Raw genomic sequence first — 18,763 nt, forward strand, 5'->3', positions numbered from 1 at the left:
AAAAGTAAGCTGGTCAACGTTATCGGAGGATAGTCACATGCGACAGTCTGTTAGTACACCACCTGCGGCACTAAAGACGCGTTCCGATAGTACACTAGCAGCAGGGCAAGCCAGCACCTCCAATGCATACTGGCTAATCTCTGACCATGTATCCAGCTTAGAGACCCAAAACTTAAAGGGGGAAGAGCCATCTGAGAGTACACTGAGAGGGCAAGACATGTAGTCTGTCACCATTTGAGGGAAACGTTGCCTCCTGCTGACTGGAGCTGTCTGTGATGGTGTAGACATTTGTGGCGGGCACACAAAACTTTGCCACATTTGGCCATATTGGTCTTGCCTTGTGCTGAAGCGCTGCCTCTGCTCCCTCTTTGTGCAGAGCTTCCTCCACTGCCTTGACGCACAGAGCTGCTTTGTAAAGCACTAGCAGCACTGCTCTCGTGTGGAATGGAGAACATGATGGAATGCACCAGTGTGTCTTGGTACTCCCGCATTTTACGCTCCCGGTTCAACGGTGTTATGAGGCTTTGTAAGTTGTCCCGGTAGCGAGGATCTAGGAGGGTGTACACACAATAATCAGCCGTGTTGAGAATGTGGGCGATGCGGCGGTCGTTTCTCAGGCACTGCAGCATGAAATCAACCATGTGCTGCAGACTCCCAACTGGCCAAGAAACGCTGTCCCCTGCTTGAGGCGTCATCTCTGCCTGCTCTGCATCACCCCACCCTCGCTCTACATACTGACTACTAGAGCATTGTGTACCTCCCTCCTCTGGAGAGATGTCTTCCTCCTCCATTGACTCCTCCTCACAAAGTGTCCCCTGCCTAGGCCTTTGTGAGGAACCACGTAGCGCAGACTGTCCAGAAGCAGATGACATTTGTGACTCCTCATCCTCCACCTCTTCCAAAACCTCCTCCCTTAGTGCTTGCAGTGTTTTTTGAAGCAGGAAGATAAGGGGGACAGTCATGCTGACTAGTGCATCATGTGCACTCGCCATCCACATGGAATCATCGAAGGCACGCAAAACGTGGCAGATGTCCTTCGTAGAGGCCCACTCAGTGGTGGTGAAGTGTGAACGGCGCGCAGTGCGACTTGTTTGCCCTGATGCAGCTGGTACTCCATTACTGCTGCCTGCTGCTCACACAACCGCTCCAACATATGCAACATTGAATTCCACCTGGTGTGTAGGTCACATATGATGCGATGTTCCGGAAGGCGGAATCGGCGCTGCAGAGCTGCAATGCGCGATCTTGCCATGCTGGAACGCTGCAAGTGAGCGCACTCTATGCGGACCTTGTGCAGCAGTGCATCAAGATCCAGATAGTCCCTCAAAAAACTCTGCACAACTGTTATGATGAGTCACCGAAGGAGGAAAAAACAAAATACCAGCTAAGTCCAGAAAAACCAGAGAGGTTGGCAGCTATCGGATTGCAGACCCCTGAACCTATCCACAACAACTAGCAGTAGCCGTGGGGGGTTCCTACAGTGCCCTAGACCCCTCGATCACAGCCGGAGAACTATATAGCCTAAGACAGAAAGGGGAAAAACTAAACTGCCCCAGAGCAGACCCCAAAGCAATAGGCAGCCCCCAACATATAATGACGGTGAAGCAAGATGAAAACACTAACACAGATAGAAAGATAGGTTGAGCAAATGATGGGGCCCAAGCTAATACATAGGACAGGATAAGAAAGCTGCTGTCTGCCATCCGCAAAAACCCTATCAAAATGAGCCAACTGACTGATAGGAAAAACAGGCCCTGAAGTCGCTAGGCTTCAAAAGACTATATCAGCACTCAGGTATATTCTGAAGACAGAGCAAAAAATCAACAGATCAGAGACAAAAATGGAGTTCAGCTCACCCCCGGCCGGGGATGGCAGAACTTCCAAAAAAACAAGGCAAAACAAAAAACAACACTGAAGAGTACAAAGCAGAGCAGAAAAACTTAGCTTTGAGATGCAGGAATCAGACTGGTCTCCAAGAATCCAGCAGGAAAATCACCAGCCAGGAAGAAGGGCGTCGGCAGCCTTATATCCAGTCCTCAATTCCAGCCACCCAGTCATCAACTAGCTGCCCATGTGTTTGGTAATCAGCCTCACTACCTTTCTTCACTAGAGGAGGGAGTTCATCAGACCTCAATGGTGAAGGGAAAAATGAACTCACAACAGTACCTCCCCCTTGAGGAGGGGTCACCGAACCCTCATCCATGCCACCAGGGCGATCCGGGTGAGCCCGATGAAAGGCACGCACCAATCTTTCGGCATGAATATCAGAGGCAGAGACCCAGGAATTATCCTCCTGACCATAACCCTTCCACTTAACCAAATACTGGAGTCTCCGTCTAGCCAGACGGGAATCCAGTATCTTCTCTACCTCATATTCCATGTTACCTTCAACCAATATAGGGTCAGGAGGTGCCACCACAGGAACTACTGGTTCAACAAACCTCTTCAACAAGGACTTATGAAACATATTATGAATTTTAAATGTGACAGGAAGAGCCAACCGAAAAGAGACCGGATTAATAATCTCCAAAATCTTGTAAGGTCCAATAAATCTAGGCTTAAACTTAGGAGAAGCCACCTTCATAGCGATATTTTTTGATGACAACCAAACCATATCACCCACCTTAAACTGGGGACCAACAGTCCTACGCCGGTTGGAAAACCGCTGGGCCTTTTCCTGGGAGAGAGACAACTTATCCACTACTTGGTCCCAGATCTGGTGCATTCTCTCCACCACAGTGTCAACACCTGGGCAGGCAGAAGGCTCCACCTGCCCTGAAGAAAATCGAGGGTGAAAACCAAAGTTACAAAAAAAAGGTGACATCAAAGTGGCAGAACTAGCTCTATTATTTAAAGCAAATTCGGCCAAGGGCAAAAATGAAACCCAATCATCCTGATCGGCAGAAATAAAACATCTCAAATACGACTCCAAAGTCTGGTTTGTTCTCTCCGTCTGCCCATTGGTCTGAGGGTGAAACGCAGAGGAGAAGGACAACTGAATTCCCAGCTTGGAACAGAAAGTCCTCCAAAATCTAGACACAAACTGAACTCCTCTGTCAGATAGAATGTTCTCAGGAATCCCGTGCAAGCGAACCACCTGTTGCAAAAACAAGGGCACCAACTCAGAGGAAGATGGCAACTTAGGGAGTGGTACAAAATGGACCATCTTAGAGAATCTATCACAAGTCACCCAAATAACAGTCATTCTCTGAGAGACAGGCATATCAGAGATAAAATCCATTGAAATATGGGTCCATGGCCTCCTGGGCACCAGCAAAGGCATCAACAAGCCACTAGAGCGAGAACAAGGTTTAGACCGGGAGCAAGTCCCACAGGACTGCACAAAATTCCTGACATCATGAGACAAGGCGGGCCACCAAAAAGACCGACTCACCAGATCTCTAGTACCAAAAATACCTGGATGACCAGCCAATGCAGAGCAATGAACTTCAGACATCACTCTCTTCCTCCACTGGTCAGGAACATACAACTTTCCACTGGGACAACGCTCAGGTTTGTCCTCCTGAAACTCTTCCAGAGCACGTCTCAAATCGGGCGAGATGGCAGAAAGAACTACCCCCTCGCCTAAGATGGTAGCAGGCTTAGTCACAACAGGAGAATCAGCAAGGAAACTCCTAGAGAAGGCTTCAGCCTTGACATTCTTAGTGCCCGGAAGAAAAGAGACCACAAAATCAAAACGTGTGAAAAACAAGGCCCACCTAGCCTGTCTAGGATTCAAGCGCTTGGCCGACTCCAGGTAAATCAAATTCTTGTGGTCAGTAAGGACCACGACTTGGTGTTTGGCTCCCTCCAACCAATGTCTCCACTCCTCAAATGCCCATTTCATGGCCAACAGTTCCCGATTCCCCACATCATAGTTACGTTCGGATGGGGAGAACTTTCGGGAAAAGAAAGCACAAGGATTCATTTTAGATGTCACAGGATCTTTTTGGGACAACACCGCTCCTGCACCAATCTCAGAAGCGTCCACCTCCACCTGAAACGGGAGTAAGACATCAGGTTGCCGCAAAACCGGAGCAGAAGTGAATCTTCGCTTCAGCTCCTGAAAGGAAGAAACAGCCTCCGGAGACCAATTCAGCACATCAGCACCCTTCCTAGTCAAATCCGTCAATGGCTTGGCAATACCAGAAAAATTAGCTATAAATTTCCGATAAAAATTAGCAAAACCCAAAAACTTCTGGAGGGCCTTCAAAGAAGTGGGCTGAACCCAATCATAAATGGCCTGTACCTTGGCCGGGTCCATTTCAATAGTTGACGGAGACAAAATAAATCCCAAAAATGAAATCCTCTGTACCCCAAAAAGGCATTTCGATCCCTTGACATACAGGGAATTCTCCCTCAAAATCTGGAACACAGTCCGAACATGTTCCACATGAGAATCCCAATCCTTGGAGAAGATCAAAATATCCTCCAGATAGATAATCAAAAATGTATCCACAAAGTCTCGGAATATATCGTTCATGAAGCACTGGAAGACAGAAGTGGCATTAGTGAGCCCAAAAGGCATCACCAGGTACTCAAAATGTCCCTCCGGAGTATTAAACGCCGTCTTCCATTCATCCCCATGCTTAATGCGAATAAGATTATACGCCCCCCTGAGGTCAAGCTTGGTAAGTCAGCAAGCACCTTTAACTCTGGAGAATAGATCAGAAATCAGGGGTAACGGATACTGATATTTAACAGTAATTTTGTTGAGGGCACGATAGTCAATACAAGGCCTTAATGAACCATCCTTTTTAGCCACGAAAAAAAACCCAGCACCTAAGGGTGAAAAGGATGGTTTAATATGACCCTTCTCCAATGCCTCCTTAATATAGGATCGCATAGCCTCGTGCTCGGGTACAGATAAATTGAAAAGCCGACCCTTGGGGAATTTACACCCCGGGTTCAGCTCAATTGCACAGTCATAACTCCTATGAGAAGGCAAAGACTCAGACTCATTCTCACTAAATACATCATAAAAGTCAGCCAAATAGTCAGGAACATCATGCGACTGGGGAGAGTTAGAGAAAACAGGAGCATCACTAAGGGCACAACGACAACCAGAACTCACCACAGACAAAGATTTCCAATCCAGAACTGGATTATGAATTTGCAACCAGGGAAACCCCAGAACAATGGTATCATGCAAATTATGCAACACCAAGAATCTGCAATTTTCTTGATGGTCTGGGGCGACCCGCATTACCACCTGGGTCCAAAACTGAGGTTTATTCTTCGCCAAAGGAGTAGCATCAATACCCCTCAAAGGGATAGGCGTCCGCAGAGGTGTCATAGGAAATCCACAACGTTTAGCAAAATCCAAGTCCATCAGGTTAAGAGCTGCTCCTGAATCCACAAAAGCCTTGGCGGAAAATGTGGACAGGGAGCAGATCAGAGTAATTGCCAGAAGAAACTTGGGTTGAACACCACCCACAGAAAACGTGTGTGCACAACGTTTCTCTTTTTTAGGGCAGACAGAAATAATATGCGAGGCATCTCCACAAAAAAAACACAGCTTATTACGCCTTCTGAACTCCTGACGTTGTGCCCTAGACAAAACTCTATCACATTGCATAGGTTCAGACATTTGTTCAACAGGTGGCAACATCTCTCGTGTAGTTTTGCGTTCACGTAAACTACGATCCACCTGAATGGCTAATGACATAGAATCGTCAAGACCAGAGGGAACAGGAAATCCCACCATAGTATCTTTTACAGTTTCTGACAAACCCTTCCGAAAGAGGGCTGCCAAGGCACCATCATTCCAGGTAGTAAGGACCGCCCACTTTCGGAATTTTTGACAGTACAACTCTGCCGAATCCCGACCCTGGCTTAATGCCAACAGGGTCTTTTCAGCCTTATCAATAGCATTAGGTTCATCATACAACAACCCCAAGGCTTGAAAAAATGCGTTCACATTATTCAGAATAGGATCATCAGGTTTCAAAGAAAACGCCCAATCCTGGGGATCGCCGCGCAGCAAAGAGATGACAATTTTAACCTGCTGCGCGGAGTTCCCCGACGAGTTAGGCTTCAAGGCAAAAAATAATTTGCAATTATTCTTGAAATTCAAGAATTTAGACCGATCCCCCAAAAATACATCAGGAGTGGGAATCTTTGGTTCAGCAGCATGTGAATGAGCAAGATAGGCGGAAATTCCCTGCACTTCAGCAGCGTGCTGCTCCACATGATCAGACAATTGCTTCATCTCCATTGAGAGAAAAATTCCTCCTACGGCCTCAGAGATATAAAGGAAAAAATATGCACACAAAAAAAAAAAAATTCTGACACTTTTTTTTTTTCTTTTTTTTTTTTCTTTTTTTTCTCCTTTCTGCAGTTCTCTCCTGCTATTGAGTACCCTAGGATCTGCGGTATGGCTGGTGATTCTGTTATGATGAGTCACCGAAGGAGGAAAAAACAAAATACCAGCTAAGTCCAGAAAAACCCGAGAGGTTGGCAGCTATCGGATTGCAGACCCCTGAACCTATCCACAACAACTAGCAGTAGCCGTGGGGGGTTCCTACGGTGCCCTAGACCCCTCGATCACAGCCGGAGAACTATATAGCCTAAAGACAGAAAGGGGAAAAACTAAACTGCCCCAGAGCAGACCCCAAAGCAATAGGCAGCCCCCAACATATAATGACGGTGAAGCAAGATGAAAACACTAACACAGATAGAAAGATAGGTTGAGCAAATGATGGGGCCCAAGCTAACTACATGAGACAGGATAGGAAAGCTGCTGTCTGCCATCCGCAAAAACCCTATCAAAATGAGCCAACCGACTGATAGGAAAAACAGGCCCTGAAGTCGCTAGGCTTCAAAAGACTATATCAGCACTCAGGTATATTCTGAAGACAGAGCAAAAAATCAACAGATCAGAGACAAAAATGGAGTTCAGCTCACCCCCGGCCGGGGATGGCAGAACTCCCAAAAAAACAAGGCAAAACAAAAAAACAACACTGAAGAGTACAAAGCAGAGCAGAAAAACTTAGCTTTTGTCATGGTCACGTGTCTCTGGACGCAGCGGTTACCGCAAGGCGAACCCATAACACACGTGACCCTGGAAACACCGCCTCCAGTGGGGCGCATTTAAATAATAAAACGTGCAGGTGGATACGCCGCCTCCACCTGGCGAATTTAGGTATTACACGTTATACAATAATTCTGGAAACCCCGCCTCCAGTAAGGCGAATTTAAATAATAAGGGGGAACCTGGGAAACATTAACAATGGTGGGCCCTGCGATAGGGAATGGGGAGATGGAGACCACCTAAGCTCCCCTGAGCCAGTGTCCCTGCACTCCTAACATTCCCTATACAGGCTCCGCACCTGTCGCCGCATGCGAACCTTAACCCCTTGCTCGCCCTGACCCTAAACCCTCACTAGGGAATGGGTCGGTGCGGAGACTAATCCCACCACTGCACTAATAACACACATGAGGAAAGAGACAATACAGGGGGAACACCTCTTAGCTTTGCTCTGTTGCGTGCGCTCCTAGCAACAGAGCCCACCACCTGCGTGCATCTTCTCCTCCACCTGGATCCATCACCATAACAGGATCCTTCACCTTAGTGCAGCCTTGGAGCAGAGTCCACCACCAGTTGCTGCTGCTTAGTAACAGAGTCCCCAAGATGAGTCCAGCTTCTGCCACGAAGTCGAGCATGCTTGAGTCCAGCTCAGCAGCCAAGTCCCACATGGTGAGTGCCACTCTCCATAGTCGCCACTCCACCAGTCCATGCAGACACTTCCCGCCGACACCATCACTGCGACCCCACCACGCCATGCCAGCCCTTCGTCCAGACACCATAGCTGAAACACGTCCCCCCTGGCTAAGCTGCGCAGGACTCCTCTCCAGCTCCATCCTTCCACCAGGCTCTCAAACTCAGAGTGAACACAATCTCACAATATCACAGGCAGTGATTGCACACCCCTAGCACACCTTTATAGGGTGTCACACCTGATACATAATTAAGTGCACAAAAACCTAAAGTGCAATACCACTAACCACCACCGGGGACAGTCAAGACACCTTGGAACTTTCCAAAGTAAAAAAAGTTCACCCAGTGCAATTTAAAACTGTCAGATCATGACAGTACCCCCTCCTTAATGAGGGGCCTCTGGACCCTCAAGACCACCCCTCATTAGGGAAATACCTACAGCGGGGACGCCCAGATCCTGAGTTTACCCCACCACTACCTGACACTTCAGGTTTATGACAAACGCACCGCTGGTATTGGCAATATATGTTCATTTTGGAGGCACCACTCATCTCCACAGCGCCGACCTGGGGAACGAGTTTATGTATGTGTATGTTTGTTTGTTATGAGCTGATCAGGCTCCACAACACATTTCCACAAGATGATTTTTGGTGGCACCCATACACGCTCGTTCACACACAGGTCCGGACCTGAACGTTTATTGCACACATTTGTTTGTCATAAATTTGGTGAACTCATTCTGGACTCGACAACAGAGGCGTCCCCCTGTGTCACCACACTCACACCCCCGCTATTCACCAAGGGACACCACCCTCCAACCCTTTCACCATGAGGCCTGCGCCTCCAGGGTTGGCCAATGGGGAGGGTTGAGATTTGTCCCTACTCCCCCGCAGCACACCTGCTGCACACACCAGGAGGAGAAGGGGACGGGAAATGGAGGAAATATACACTCGCTGGTCGCCTCCACACAACCAGGAGGGCGGCTTCTTCGATGGTATAGAATATTTGGCGTAAACCCCGCGGACTATCACACCAGTCAGTTCACCACAGGGGCGTACCCCTTCACCTCGGGGAATACCAGGCAGCTCCATGGGGCACCATTCCTCCCACCTGCCTGGGTGCGCCCGCATGCATGAACCAGTCCCGCTCCCCAGCAGCAACTCTAGGGGGCTTTAGCCAGACCGCAGCCGCCATTTTTTTTTTATTATTTTCTGGTTAGCTGAGCAGAGGCCCCAGACCCTGATAACTGCTGCTGCAGCGTCACTAACACACCTTGCCACTCCCCACACCTCAGTGAGGCCCGGCAGCAGTTACTAACAGGTCTCCACATGGCCAAGGCTCACCAGAAAAAAAAAAACTGTATGGCCTGTGATAATGTCATGGTCACGTGTCTCTGGACGCAGCGGTTACCGCAAGGCGAACCCATAACACACGTGACCCTGGAAACACCGCCTCCAGTGGGGCGCATTTAAATAATAAAACGTGCAGGTGGATACGCCGCCTCCACCTGGCGAATTTAGGTATTACACGTTATACAATAATTCTGGAAACCCCGCCTCCAGTAAGGCGAATTTAAATAATAAGGGGGAACCTGGGAAACATTAACAATGGTGGGCCCTGCGATAGGGAATGGGGAGATGGAGACCACCTAAGCTCCCCTGAGCCAGTGTCCCTGCACTCCTAACATTCCCTATACAGGCTCCGCGCCTGTCGCCGCACGCGAACCTTAACCCCTTGCTCGCCCTGACCCTAAACCCTCACTAGGGAATGGGTCGGTGCGGAGACTAATCCCACCACTGCACTAATAACACACATGAGGAAAGAGACAATACAGGGGAAACACCACTTAGCTTTATGCTCTGTGCTTATGCTCCTGCAACAGAGCCCTCCACCTGCGTGCGTCTTCTCCTCCACCCGGATCCATCACCATAACAGGATCCTTCACCATAGTGCCTTCCTTGGAGCAGAGTCCACCACCAGTTGCTGCTGCTTAGTAACAGAGTCCCAAGGATGAGTTCAGCTTCTGCCACGAAGGCAAGCATGCTTGAGTCCAGCTCAGCAGCCAAGTCCCACATGGTGAGTGCCACTCTCCATAGTCGCCACTCCACCAGTCCATGCAGACACTTCCTGCCGACACCATCACTGCGACCCCACCACGCCATGCAAGCCCTTCGTCCAGACACCATAGCTGACACACGTCCCCCCTGGCTAAGCTGCGCAGGACTCCTCTCCAGCTCCATCCTTCCACCAGGCTCTCAAACTCAGAGTGAACACAATCTCACAATATCACAGGCAGTGATTGCACACCCCTAGCACACCTTTATAGGGTGTCACACCTGATACATAATTAAGTGCACAAAAACCTAAAGTGCAATACCACTAACCACCACCGGGGACAGTCAAGACACCTTGGAACTTTCCAAAGTAAAAAAAGTTCACCCAGTGCAATTTAAAACTGTCAGATCATGACAGCTTTGAGATGCAGGAATCAGACTGGTCTCCAAGAATCCAGCAGGAAAATCACCAGCCAGGAGGAAGGGCATCGGCAGCCTTATATCCAGTCCTCAATTCCAGCCACCCAGTCATCAACTAGCTGCCCATGTGTTTGGTAATCAGCCTCACTACCTTCCTTCACCAGAGGAGGGAGTTCATCAGACCTCAATGGTGAAGGGAAAAATGAACTCACAACACACGACCAAGTTGAGCACATGTGCCAGACATGGGATGTGAGTGAGGTTGCCTAGGCCCAGAGCTGCCACCAGATTTTGGCCATTGTCACACACTACCAAGCCTGGCTGGAGATTCGCTGGCACAAACCACACGTCGCTCTCCTGCTTGATGGCATTCCAGAGCTCCTGCGCTGTGTGGCTTCGATTCCCCAAAGAAATTAATTTCAGTACGGCCTGTTGACGTTTGGCCACGGCTGTGCTCATATCGGTCGTAACAGGTAAGCGTTCACGGGTCCATGTGGAGGTAGACCGTGACGGCTCCTGCAGCGCTGATTCAGAGGAACTGGAGTATGAGGAGGAGTCAATGTGTACAGACTGGATTCCTGCAACCCTTGGAGTTGGCAGAACACGTACAGCGCCACTCTCAAGATCTGTACCCGGCTCCACAACATTTACCCAATGAGCAGTGAGGGAAAGGTATCGTCCCTGTCCATGGTTACTGGTCCAGGCATCGGTGGTCAGGTAGACCTTGCTACTGACGGCGTTTAGTAGCGCATGTTTAATTTTTCCCTCCACATGCTTTTGCAGGGCAGGGACGGCTTGCCTGCTGAAATAAAAGCGGCTGGGCACGGTGTATTGTGGGACTGCCAATGCCATGAAGTTACGGAAGGTGTCAGTCTCCACCAGCCTGAATGAGAGCATTTCATGGGACAGTAGTTTTGCAATGCCAGCATTCAGAGCCTGTGCTCGGGGATGGTTTGCCGAGTATGGCCACCTTTTCTCCCATGCCTGTGCTACCGATGGCTGTAGAGTGACCTGGGAGTGTGAGGATGACAGGGAACGTGTTGCTGTGGGTGTAATTACACTGGGTCTCTGTACAACAGTGCCAGAGGTTCTTCCATGGCGATCCTGTGAGGAAGCCGAACCAGCTGTGTGTGAGCTGGAGGAAGAGGCTACAACATGAGCTGAAGAGGTGGTAGGTGGTGCTGTAGGTTGGCCTACGTCTTCAGTGCGTCTTTGTAACTCCACCACGTGCTTGGTCCGCACATGTTTCCACATATTTGTGGTATTGAGGTTGCTGACACTTTTCCCTCTTTTGACTTTCTGATTACACAGCTTGCATTTGACAAAGCAAATATCATCTGCAACTGTGTCAAAAAAGGACCACGCACTGCAAGTTCTGGGAGCGCCCATTTTGGGTTTTGGAAGAGGAATGCTCCTAATGGGTGCCGAAGTGGAGGCTACAGGCAACCAAGTCTGCCCCCTCCCTCTCCCTCCTTGGCCGTTCAGGGAATCTCTTCCTCAGAGCTGCTCCCTCCAACTTCCTGTTCCTCACGCTATGATGGGTCAAGGACCTCATCATCTACACTACCCTCTTCAAACACCTGCTTCTCCTGGGTATTCTCGCCAGCATCATCAGATGCGTACTGAGGTGTGCTGACCATAGGCACAGGCCCACCCGCCTCTTCAGATTCAGAGAGACAAAGCTGTTGTGCATCACTGCATACTCCCTCTTCTTCACATTCTAGAATGCTGCTTGGCTGGCCCCCTCTTTCCAAGCCAAGAGATTCAGAGAACAGAAGTAGAGATGGCTCCTGTCCAGGGCTCTCTGACTGCCTGGGCAATTTGGCATGTGGTGAAGAGACAGATGGTTGCTCTTCAGTGCTCTGGACCTGAGAGGATGTGGAAGTAATTGAAGTCGATGCGTTAGCTGCCATCCATCCGACAACAGCTTCAATTTGTTCCTCCCGCAGCAGTGGGGTACGGCGAGCTTCTACAAAGCTGCGCATAAAGGACTGTTCCCTGTTAAAACTGGGGGATGCTGAGTCACTGGTGCCCGCAGCAGGCACAGAATCCCCACGTCCTCTTCCTGCTGAAACTCCACGCCCACAACCACATGCCTTACTCCCTGCCTTCTTCATCTTGGTAGACTGATAAAGATAGGCAGAAAAGTACTAAGGGCTTAGTGTGCTTATTCCTGAACAGCTGCTAACAGGTATAAGAAACACTAATTTTATAAAGTGTGTGGACTACACTTTAAAATGAGCTAATGTGGCCTACACAACTGTAAAGTGGAGTGTTTGGTGAACTTTATTTACGTGGTTTTTTTTAAAAAAAAGCAGAAAGGATGTGACCAAAGATGTAAAAGCGATAGTATCACAAACTTTTTGGAGCTATTACAATGCAAGAAGGTAATCTACAATGCAATAGATGAGGCTCCAAAAAATAGGCTAATACTAATCTGGCTGGGGCTGCAGGGCACAAGTCAGCAAAAAGGCTCCTCTATCTACTCCTATATACTTTAGTGTTTGCAACCAATCTAGCTGGATATGGATGGAAGCACACTAATAGGAGAAAATCAGGAAAAATAAGCAGCACTACAGCAAAAAAGGACAATGTACGAGGCCGTGGCGCATGCTGAGTGGACTACAACCAGAGGTGGCTGCAGAACACACTACAGCGTGAGCTGCACTCACACACAGAGACCTCACAGACAGCTGTGAACAGTGCAAAGAACTGTGCACTAGCACTGAAAGGCTGCAGAAAGGCTCTGCTATCTACTCCTATATAGTGTTTGCAACCAATGTAGATGGATACGGATGGAAGCACACTAATAGGAGAAATCAGGAAAAATGAACAATAAAAAAAAAAAAAATAGGTTTGAGGCAGTGACGCACGCTGAGCGGACTACAACCAGAGGTGGCTGCAGAACACACTACAGCGTGAGCTACACTCACACACACAGACCTTGCAGACAGCTGTGAACAGCGCTGCAAGGCAAAAGAAAGCTTCACACAGCGGTTGCTAAAGTAGCCTGGGTAAAGCACAATATAGAAAATCACTATCTCTAGCTGTCCCTCAGAGTCAGAAAGCAGCGTCCTGTCCCTAACTGAATTCACAGCAGAGGGAACTCAAATTGGCGGCGGCGGCGTTTATAGTGCATCATGACATCATTTCAGCAGCGAATCACAGCCATGCCATTAGTTAACATGCCTACGTGCCTAACAGGATGTGCCCACACTTCTTAGGATTCCTCATTGGCTGAATCAAATAAAACTGGCTCATAGCATTATGGGAACTTCCGATTCCGGTATTCGATATGCAAAAAGTATCGGAACTCAGTATCAGAATTCCGATACCACGAATATCATCCGATACCCGATATTTGCAGTATTGGAATGCTCAACACTAGTGAGGATGATGAAACCCATAGAAATGAGAGGCTTGGAGAGTGAGTGTGTATACGTCACATCACCAAATATATGCTGAGACGTGGGGTATATGTTTTTTCTATTAGTCACCTTCTGACTAACCTCAGGGGGTGAATTATGGGTATAGTTTTACATTTGGAATTAATAAAGTTTAGTTTTATCCTTTTGTCGCCTGGCCAAGTTTGACTTTACCATCGCTCTGCCACTGAAAATGCAAATGCCGACGGCCTGTCACGAGTGACGGTGGAAACACCAGTGGGGCATCTTGGTGAACAACTAGAAGAGAAAGAAACCACAGACTTCCTTGAGTTCTGGACCCCAGTGGTTGCTGTCCAGTCAAGTAGGGAGGCCTGTGCACTACCCCGATCTCTGGGGAGAACTAATGAAGAATGGGGATGTGTTCAAGATGAAAACGAAGGGCTGAGACAGATGAAATGCTGGGTAGTGCAGAAGCGGAAGCAGGGCAGACAAGAGAGGGATAGTCTGGATGCTGAGATGAAGAGTGTCTTACACCAGTGGGATAGGCTGGAGGTGCGAGAATTGGTGCTAAGTAAGGTAGCAGGTGGTCATCCCAGGAGGAATAGCCCAGGAAGTGGCTAAAGAAGCCCACAAATTCGGAGCCCACTTTGGGTCCACAAGGACCTACCAGTGGTTACAGCGGTACGTGCCCCCGGTTGGAGTCCGTCGTAGAAGAGGTCTGCCGGCAGTGTCTGGTATGTGACCTCGTTAAGAGTACTGAACAAAGGACACCCATCCAGACCATACGCACTAAGGAACCGCTGGAAGTCTTTATGATCGACTATCTCCTCGTGGAATACTCAGCCCAGTGGCCACAGTACTGTTTGGTGATGACCGACCATTTCTCCAAGTTTGGGGTAGTCACCCCGACTAGAAATCAGACTACCAAGTCGGAGGCACGGGCCATTTGTCAAGACTTCATCCAAGTGTATGGGTGACCAAAGCGCATCCACTCTAACCAAGGTGCATGTCTCCAAGGCATGGTGATGGAAGAACTGTATCGTTTATATGGCATCAAGCGGTCCCAGACCACCCCTTACCACCCTCAAGGCAACGGAGCATGTGAACGCTTAAACCAAACATTGCTGCAAATGCTGAGGATGTTGGAAGAGGACAAGAAGCCATAAACCGATGCAGGAGATACCGCTCCGTCCCAGGGACCGAGTATTAGTCAGAGAGAATCACCCCAGGGTTAAGCTAAGCAAGATTTGGGAAATACAGCCTTACAAAGTAATCGAGCGAGTGTATGCTGTGAGCCCTGTTACAAGTTGCAGGTTGAGAATGGGGAGTTCACCCCTAGAGTGCTCCACAGAAATATGCTGCGGCCATGCCGGTCCGAGGCCCATCCTGTACCAGTGCTGCTTGAGGGTGATGCTCCACCTCCTGAACCTGTCTTGCCCGCTGGTGAAATCAATATTGAATAGTGGATCGGCCCTGACACCGTGGGGGGACCTCAGCCGGACAGAAATGGTAATCTTCTGGAGGTACCACTGCTGCCACGTGACGATGAGTACAGACAAGAACCTACTACAACTCCTGCAGCAAGTATTCATCTGGAAGATAGTAAAGACATCCGGAGATCCCAGAAGTCTACTGCAGAGGTTCCACCAGCCCAATACATAGAACAGTGTTCTCTGTCTGTTTCTCCACTTGTGTTTTCTCCCCTATAGGTGCTGTTCCACATTGCCAGTGTCTCTATCCTAATGCAACCTTGATGCTGTGATGTTCGAGGATGACCATCTTTAGGTAGGGAGGCATGTAAGGGGGTGGTGTTGCTATGGACCGTAGAGACAAGCTGCCACTTTAAGAGACAGAACCGCCTTGGTTAGAGCAGTGGGACATTCTGCGCTTCCCTGCTGTAAAAACTGTTTGGTGTCTCTGCCAGCACTGGAGAGGGGAGGGGCTGCTTTTAATGTGTGTGAGGAGAGAACCAAGATTTCTGCAGGAAAGAGACGTGCCTGAGCTGTGAAGGAAAGACTTTGTAAAATATTCTGGGGATAACAAGGTGACTTTCCTGTGTTGCCGTCAGGAGCCATGAAGAAAAGAGAAGAAAGGAATCCAGAGGAAGGAATCCACCGTTTCTTGGAGCATCACTGGACCTGCACACAAGAAAAAGACCACATTGCACAGAGCTTCCAGGAAGAAGTGCGCACCAACTTGCAAAGCTTCAGGTCCCCAGGAGCGAACTGAGATACCAACGCTACTGTGAGTGTTATCCTCTTCTGTGCACATGCTAGGACTTAGGATAGGCTGCAATAGATAGAGCACGGCAGCTGTGTGGCCTGGTTAGCAAAGGCCAGATAGGTTATACAGTCATATGTTAAAGTTTGGGCACCCCTATTAATGTTAACCTTTTTTCTTTATAACAATTTTGGTTTTTGCAACAGCTATTTCAGCTTCATATATCTAATAACTGATGGACTCAGTTATATTTCTGGATTCAAATGAGGTTTATTGTACTAACAGAAAATGTGCAATCTGCATTTTAACAAAATTTGACCGGTGCAAAAGTATGGGCACCTCAACATAAAAGTGACATTAATATTTCGTAGATCCTCCTTTTGCAAAAATAACAGCCTCTAGTTGCTTCCTGTAGCTATTAATGAGTTCCTGGATCCTGGATGAAGGTAATTGTGACCATTCCTGTTTACAAAACAATTCCAGTTCAGTTAAGTTTGATGGTTGCCGAGCATGGACAGCCTGCTTCAAATCATCCCACAGATGTTCAATGACATTCAGGTCTGGGGACTGGGATGGCCATTCCAGAACATTGTAATTGTTCCTCTGCATGAATGTCTGAGTAGATTTGGAGCGGTGTTTTGGATCATTGTCTTGCTGAAATATCCATCCCCTGCGTAACTTCAACTTCGTCACTGATTCTTGCACATTATTGTCAAGAATCTGCTGATACTGACTTGAATCCATGCGACCCTCAACTTTAACAAGATTCCCGATGCCGGCATTGGCCACACAGCCCCAAAGCATGATGGAACCTCCACCAAATTTTACTGTGGGTAGCAAGTGTTTTTCTTGGAATGCTGTGTTTTTTAGCCTCCATGCATAACGCCTTTTTGTATGACCAAACAACTCAATCTTTGTTTCATCAGTCCACAGGACCTTCTTCCAAAATGTAACTGGCTTGTCCAAATGTGCTTTTGCATACCTCAGGCGACTCTGTTTGTGGCGTGCTTGCAGAAACGGCTTCTTTCGCATCACTCTCCCATACAGCTTCTCCTTGTGCAAAGTGCGCTGTATTGTTGACCGATGCACAGTGACACCATCTGCAGCAAGATGATGCTGCAGGTCTTTGGAGGTGGCCTGTGGATTGTCCTTGACTGTTCTCACCATTCTTCTTCTCTGCCTTTCTGATATTTTTCTTGGCCTGCCACTTCTGGGCTTAACAAGAACTGTACCTGTGTTCTTCCATTTCCTTACTATGTTCCTCACAGTGGAAACTGACAGGTTAAATCTCTGAGACAACTTTTTGTATCCTTCCCCTGAAAAGCTATGTTGAATAATCTTTTTTTTCAGATCATTTGAGAGTTGTTTTGAGGAGCCCATGATGCCACTCTTCATAGGTGAATCAAATAGGAGAACTACTTGCAAGTGGCCACCTTAAATACCTTTTCTCATGATTTGATACACCTGGCTATGAAGTTCAAAGCTCAATGAGGTTAGAAAACCAATTTAGTGCTTCAGGAAGTCAGTAAAAAGTAGTTAGGAGTGTTCAAATCAAGAAAATGATAAGGGTGCCCATACTTTTGCACCGGTCAAATTTTGTTTAAATGCAGATTGCACATTTTCTGTTAGTACAATAAACCTCATTTGAATCCAGAAATATAACTGAGTCCATCAGTTATTAGATATATGAAACTGAAATACCTGTTGCAAAAAACAAAATTGTTATAAAGAAAAAAGGTTAACATTAATAGGGGTGCCTAAACTTTTACATATGACTGTAGTTAGTGTAGCATCATACATGACTTTACTGTGTTGTCTTGCCAGTTGGATAAATACACTGAGCTGTTATAGTTGGTGCTCTGTGCTGTTTGACAGCCCAGCTAGAGAATATTATCCTTGTAAATTGTCTGTTTCCATAGCATACCCATTTCTGCATTTTCCTAAACACTGCATTCCTTGCCTGTAAATAAATTAACCCTTTGTTGTTTGCACCTCATCTTGTGTACCGTAGTCCCCCTTCATAGTGGTGGTCCCACGGCCATCGCTTCAATACAGTGGTCACAAGATAGCCTGTCTGCACTTCGATCTCCTCTGGTGAAGACCCTCTAGACACCGGATAGTCAGGATTCAGAACATTGGATCCCATCTGTGTCTACCCACTATTCTAACAATGGACGGTCTCTCTGTAATCATTTAATCCTCTATCCGTTTATTACAGGGAATGACACTATGATGAGTTTTTTTCTGGGAGAGATACAGATCAAATGTGACTAACATTGCAGTTTGAATATAAGCTTAGATTTTTTTCTGTATTTTTCTGACTTTAACCCCTTTCTGACATCCGACGTACTATCCCGTCCATGGGACCCGGGCCCCTATGCCCATGGACGGGATAGTACGTCTACCGCGATCAGCCGCGCCCACGTGGTGAGCACCGCTGATCGCGGCCGGGTGTCAGCTGATTATCACAGCTGACACCCGGCACAATGTGTCAGGGGCGGTCACGGACCGCCCCCAACACGTTAACCCCTTGCACACCGCGATCAAACATGATCGCGGTGTAGCGGGGGTTAAAGGGAAGCATTGGCAGGGAGGGGGCTCCCTCCGTGCTTCCCTGAGCCCCCCACGGCAGCGCAATGTGCAGCGCTGCTGCGAGGGGCTCTTTTTCTGCAGGCCCCCGAATCCAAGATGGCGACGGGGGCCTTCGGGGGCCTGCAGGAAGCTGTCTTCCTCAGTGCCTGCAAAGCGCAGGCATGAGGAAGCCTTCTGCACTGCCTGTGACAGATCGCTGATCTGTCACAGTGATCTGTGATGTGACAGATCAGCGATCTGTCACAGGACAGTGATGTCCCACCTGGGACTATGTAATAAAATAAAAAAAAAATAAAAAAAAAGTGTTAAAATAATTTTTAAAAAATCGCCAAATAAATTAGAAAAAAAAAAATATTCCCCAATAAATCCAT

General features: G+C 48.0%; 2 protein-coding genes across 3 annotated transcripts in view; both read right to left on the reverse strand.

The window, feature by feature from the left end:
- The window catches only part of LOC141094225 (uncharacterized), an 80,584-nt gene extending 62,747 nt beyond the window's left edge, over positions 1 to 17,837 (reverse strand). Inside the window, exon 1 of the mRNA XM_073580029.1 lies at positions 17,793 to 17,837. Within this exon, the coding sequence (XP_073436130.1) occupies positions 17,793 to 17,822 (30 nt within the window). The 5' untranslated portion in view covers positions 17,823 to 17,837. The remainder of the gene's footprint in view (positions 1 to 17,792) is intronic.
- LOC141094206 (uncharacterized) overlaps positions 1 to 18,763 on the reverse strand; it is a 302,483-nt gene that overhangs the window by 194,087 nt on the left and 89,633 nt on the right. The gene's annotated exons all lie outside the window — the stretch shown is intronic.

This window comes from Dendrobates tinctorius, unplaced genomic scaffold (genome assembly GCF_039654945.1).
Source record: "Dendrobates tinctorius isolate UK_male_01 unplaced genomic scaffold, ASM3965494v1 ptg000063l, whole genome shotgun sequence".
NCBI classification, from domain to species: domain Eukaryota; kingdom Metazoa; phylum Chordata; class Amphibia; order Anura; family Dendrobatidae; genus Dendrobates; species Dendrobates tinctorius.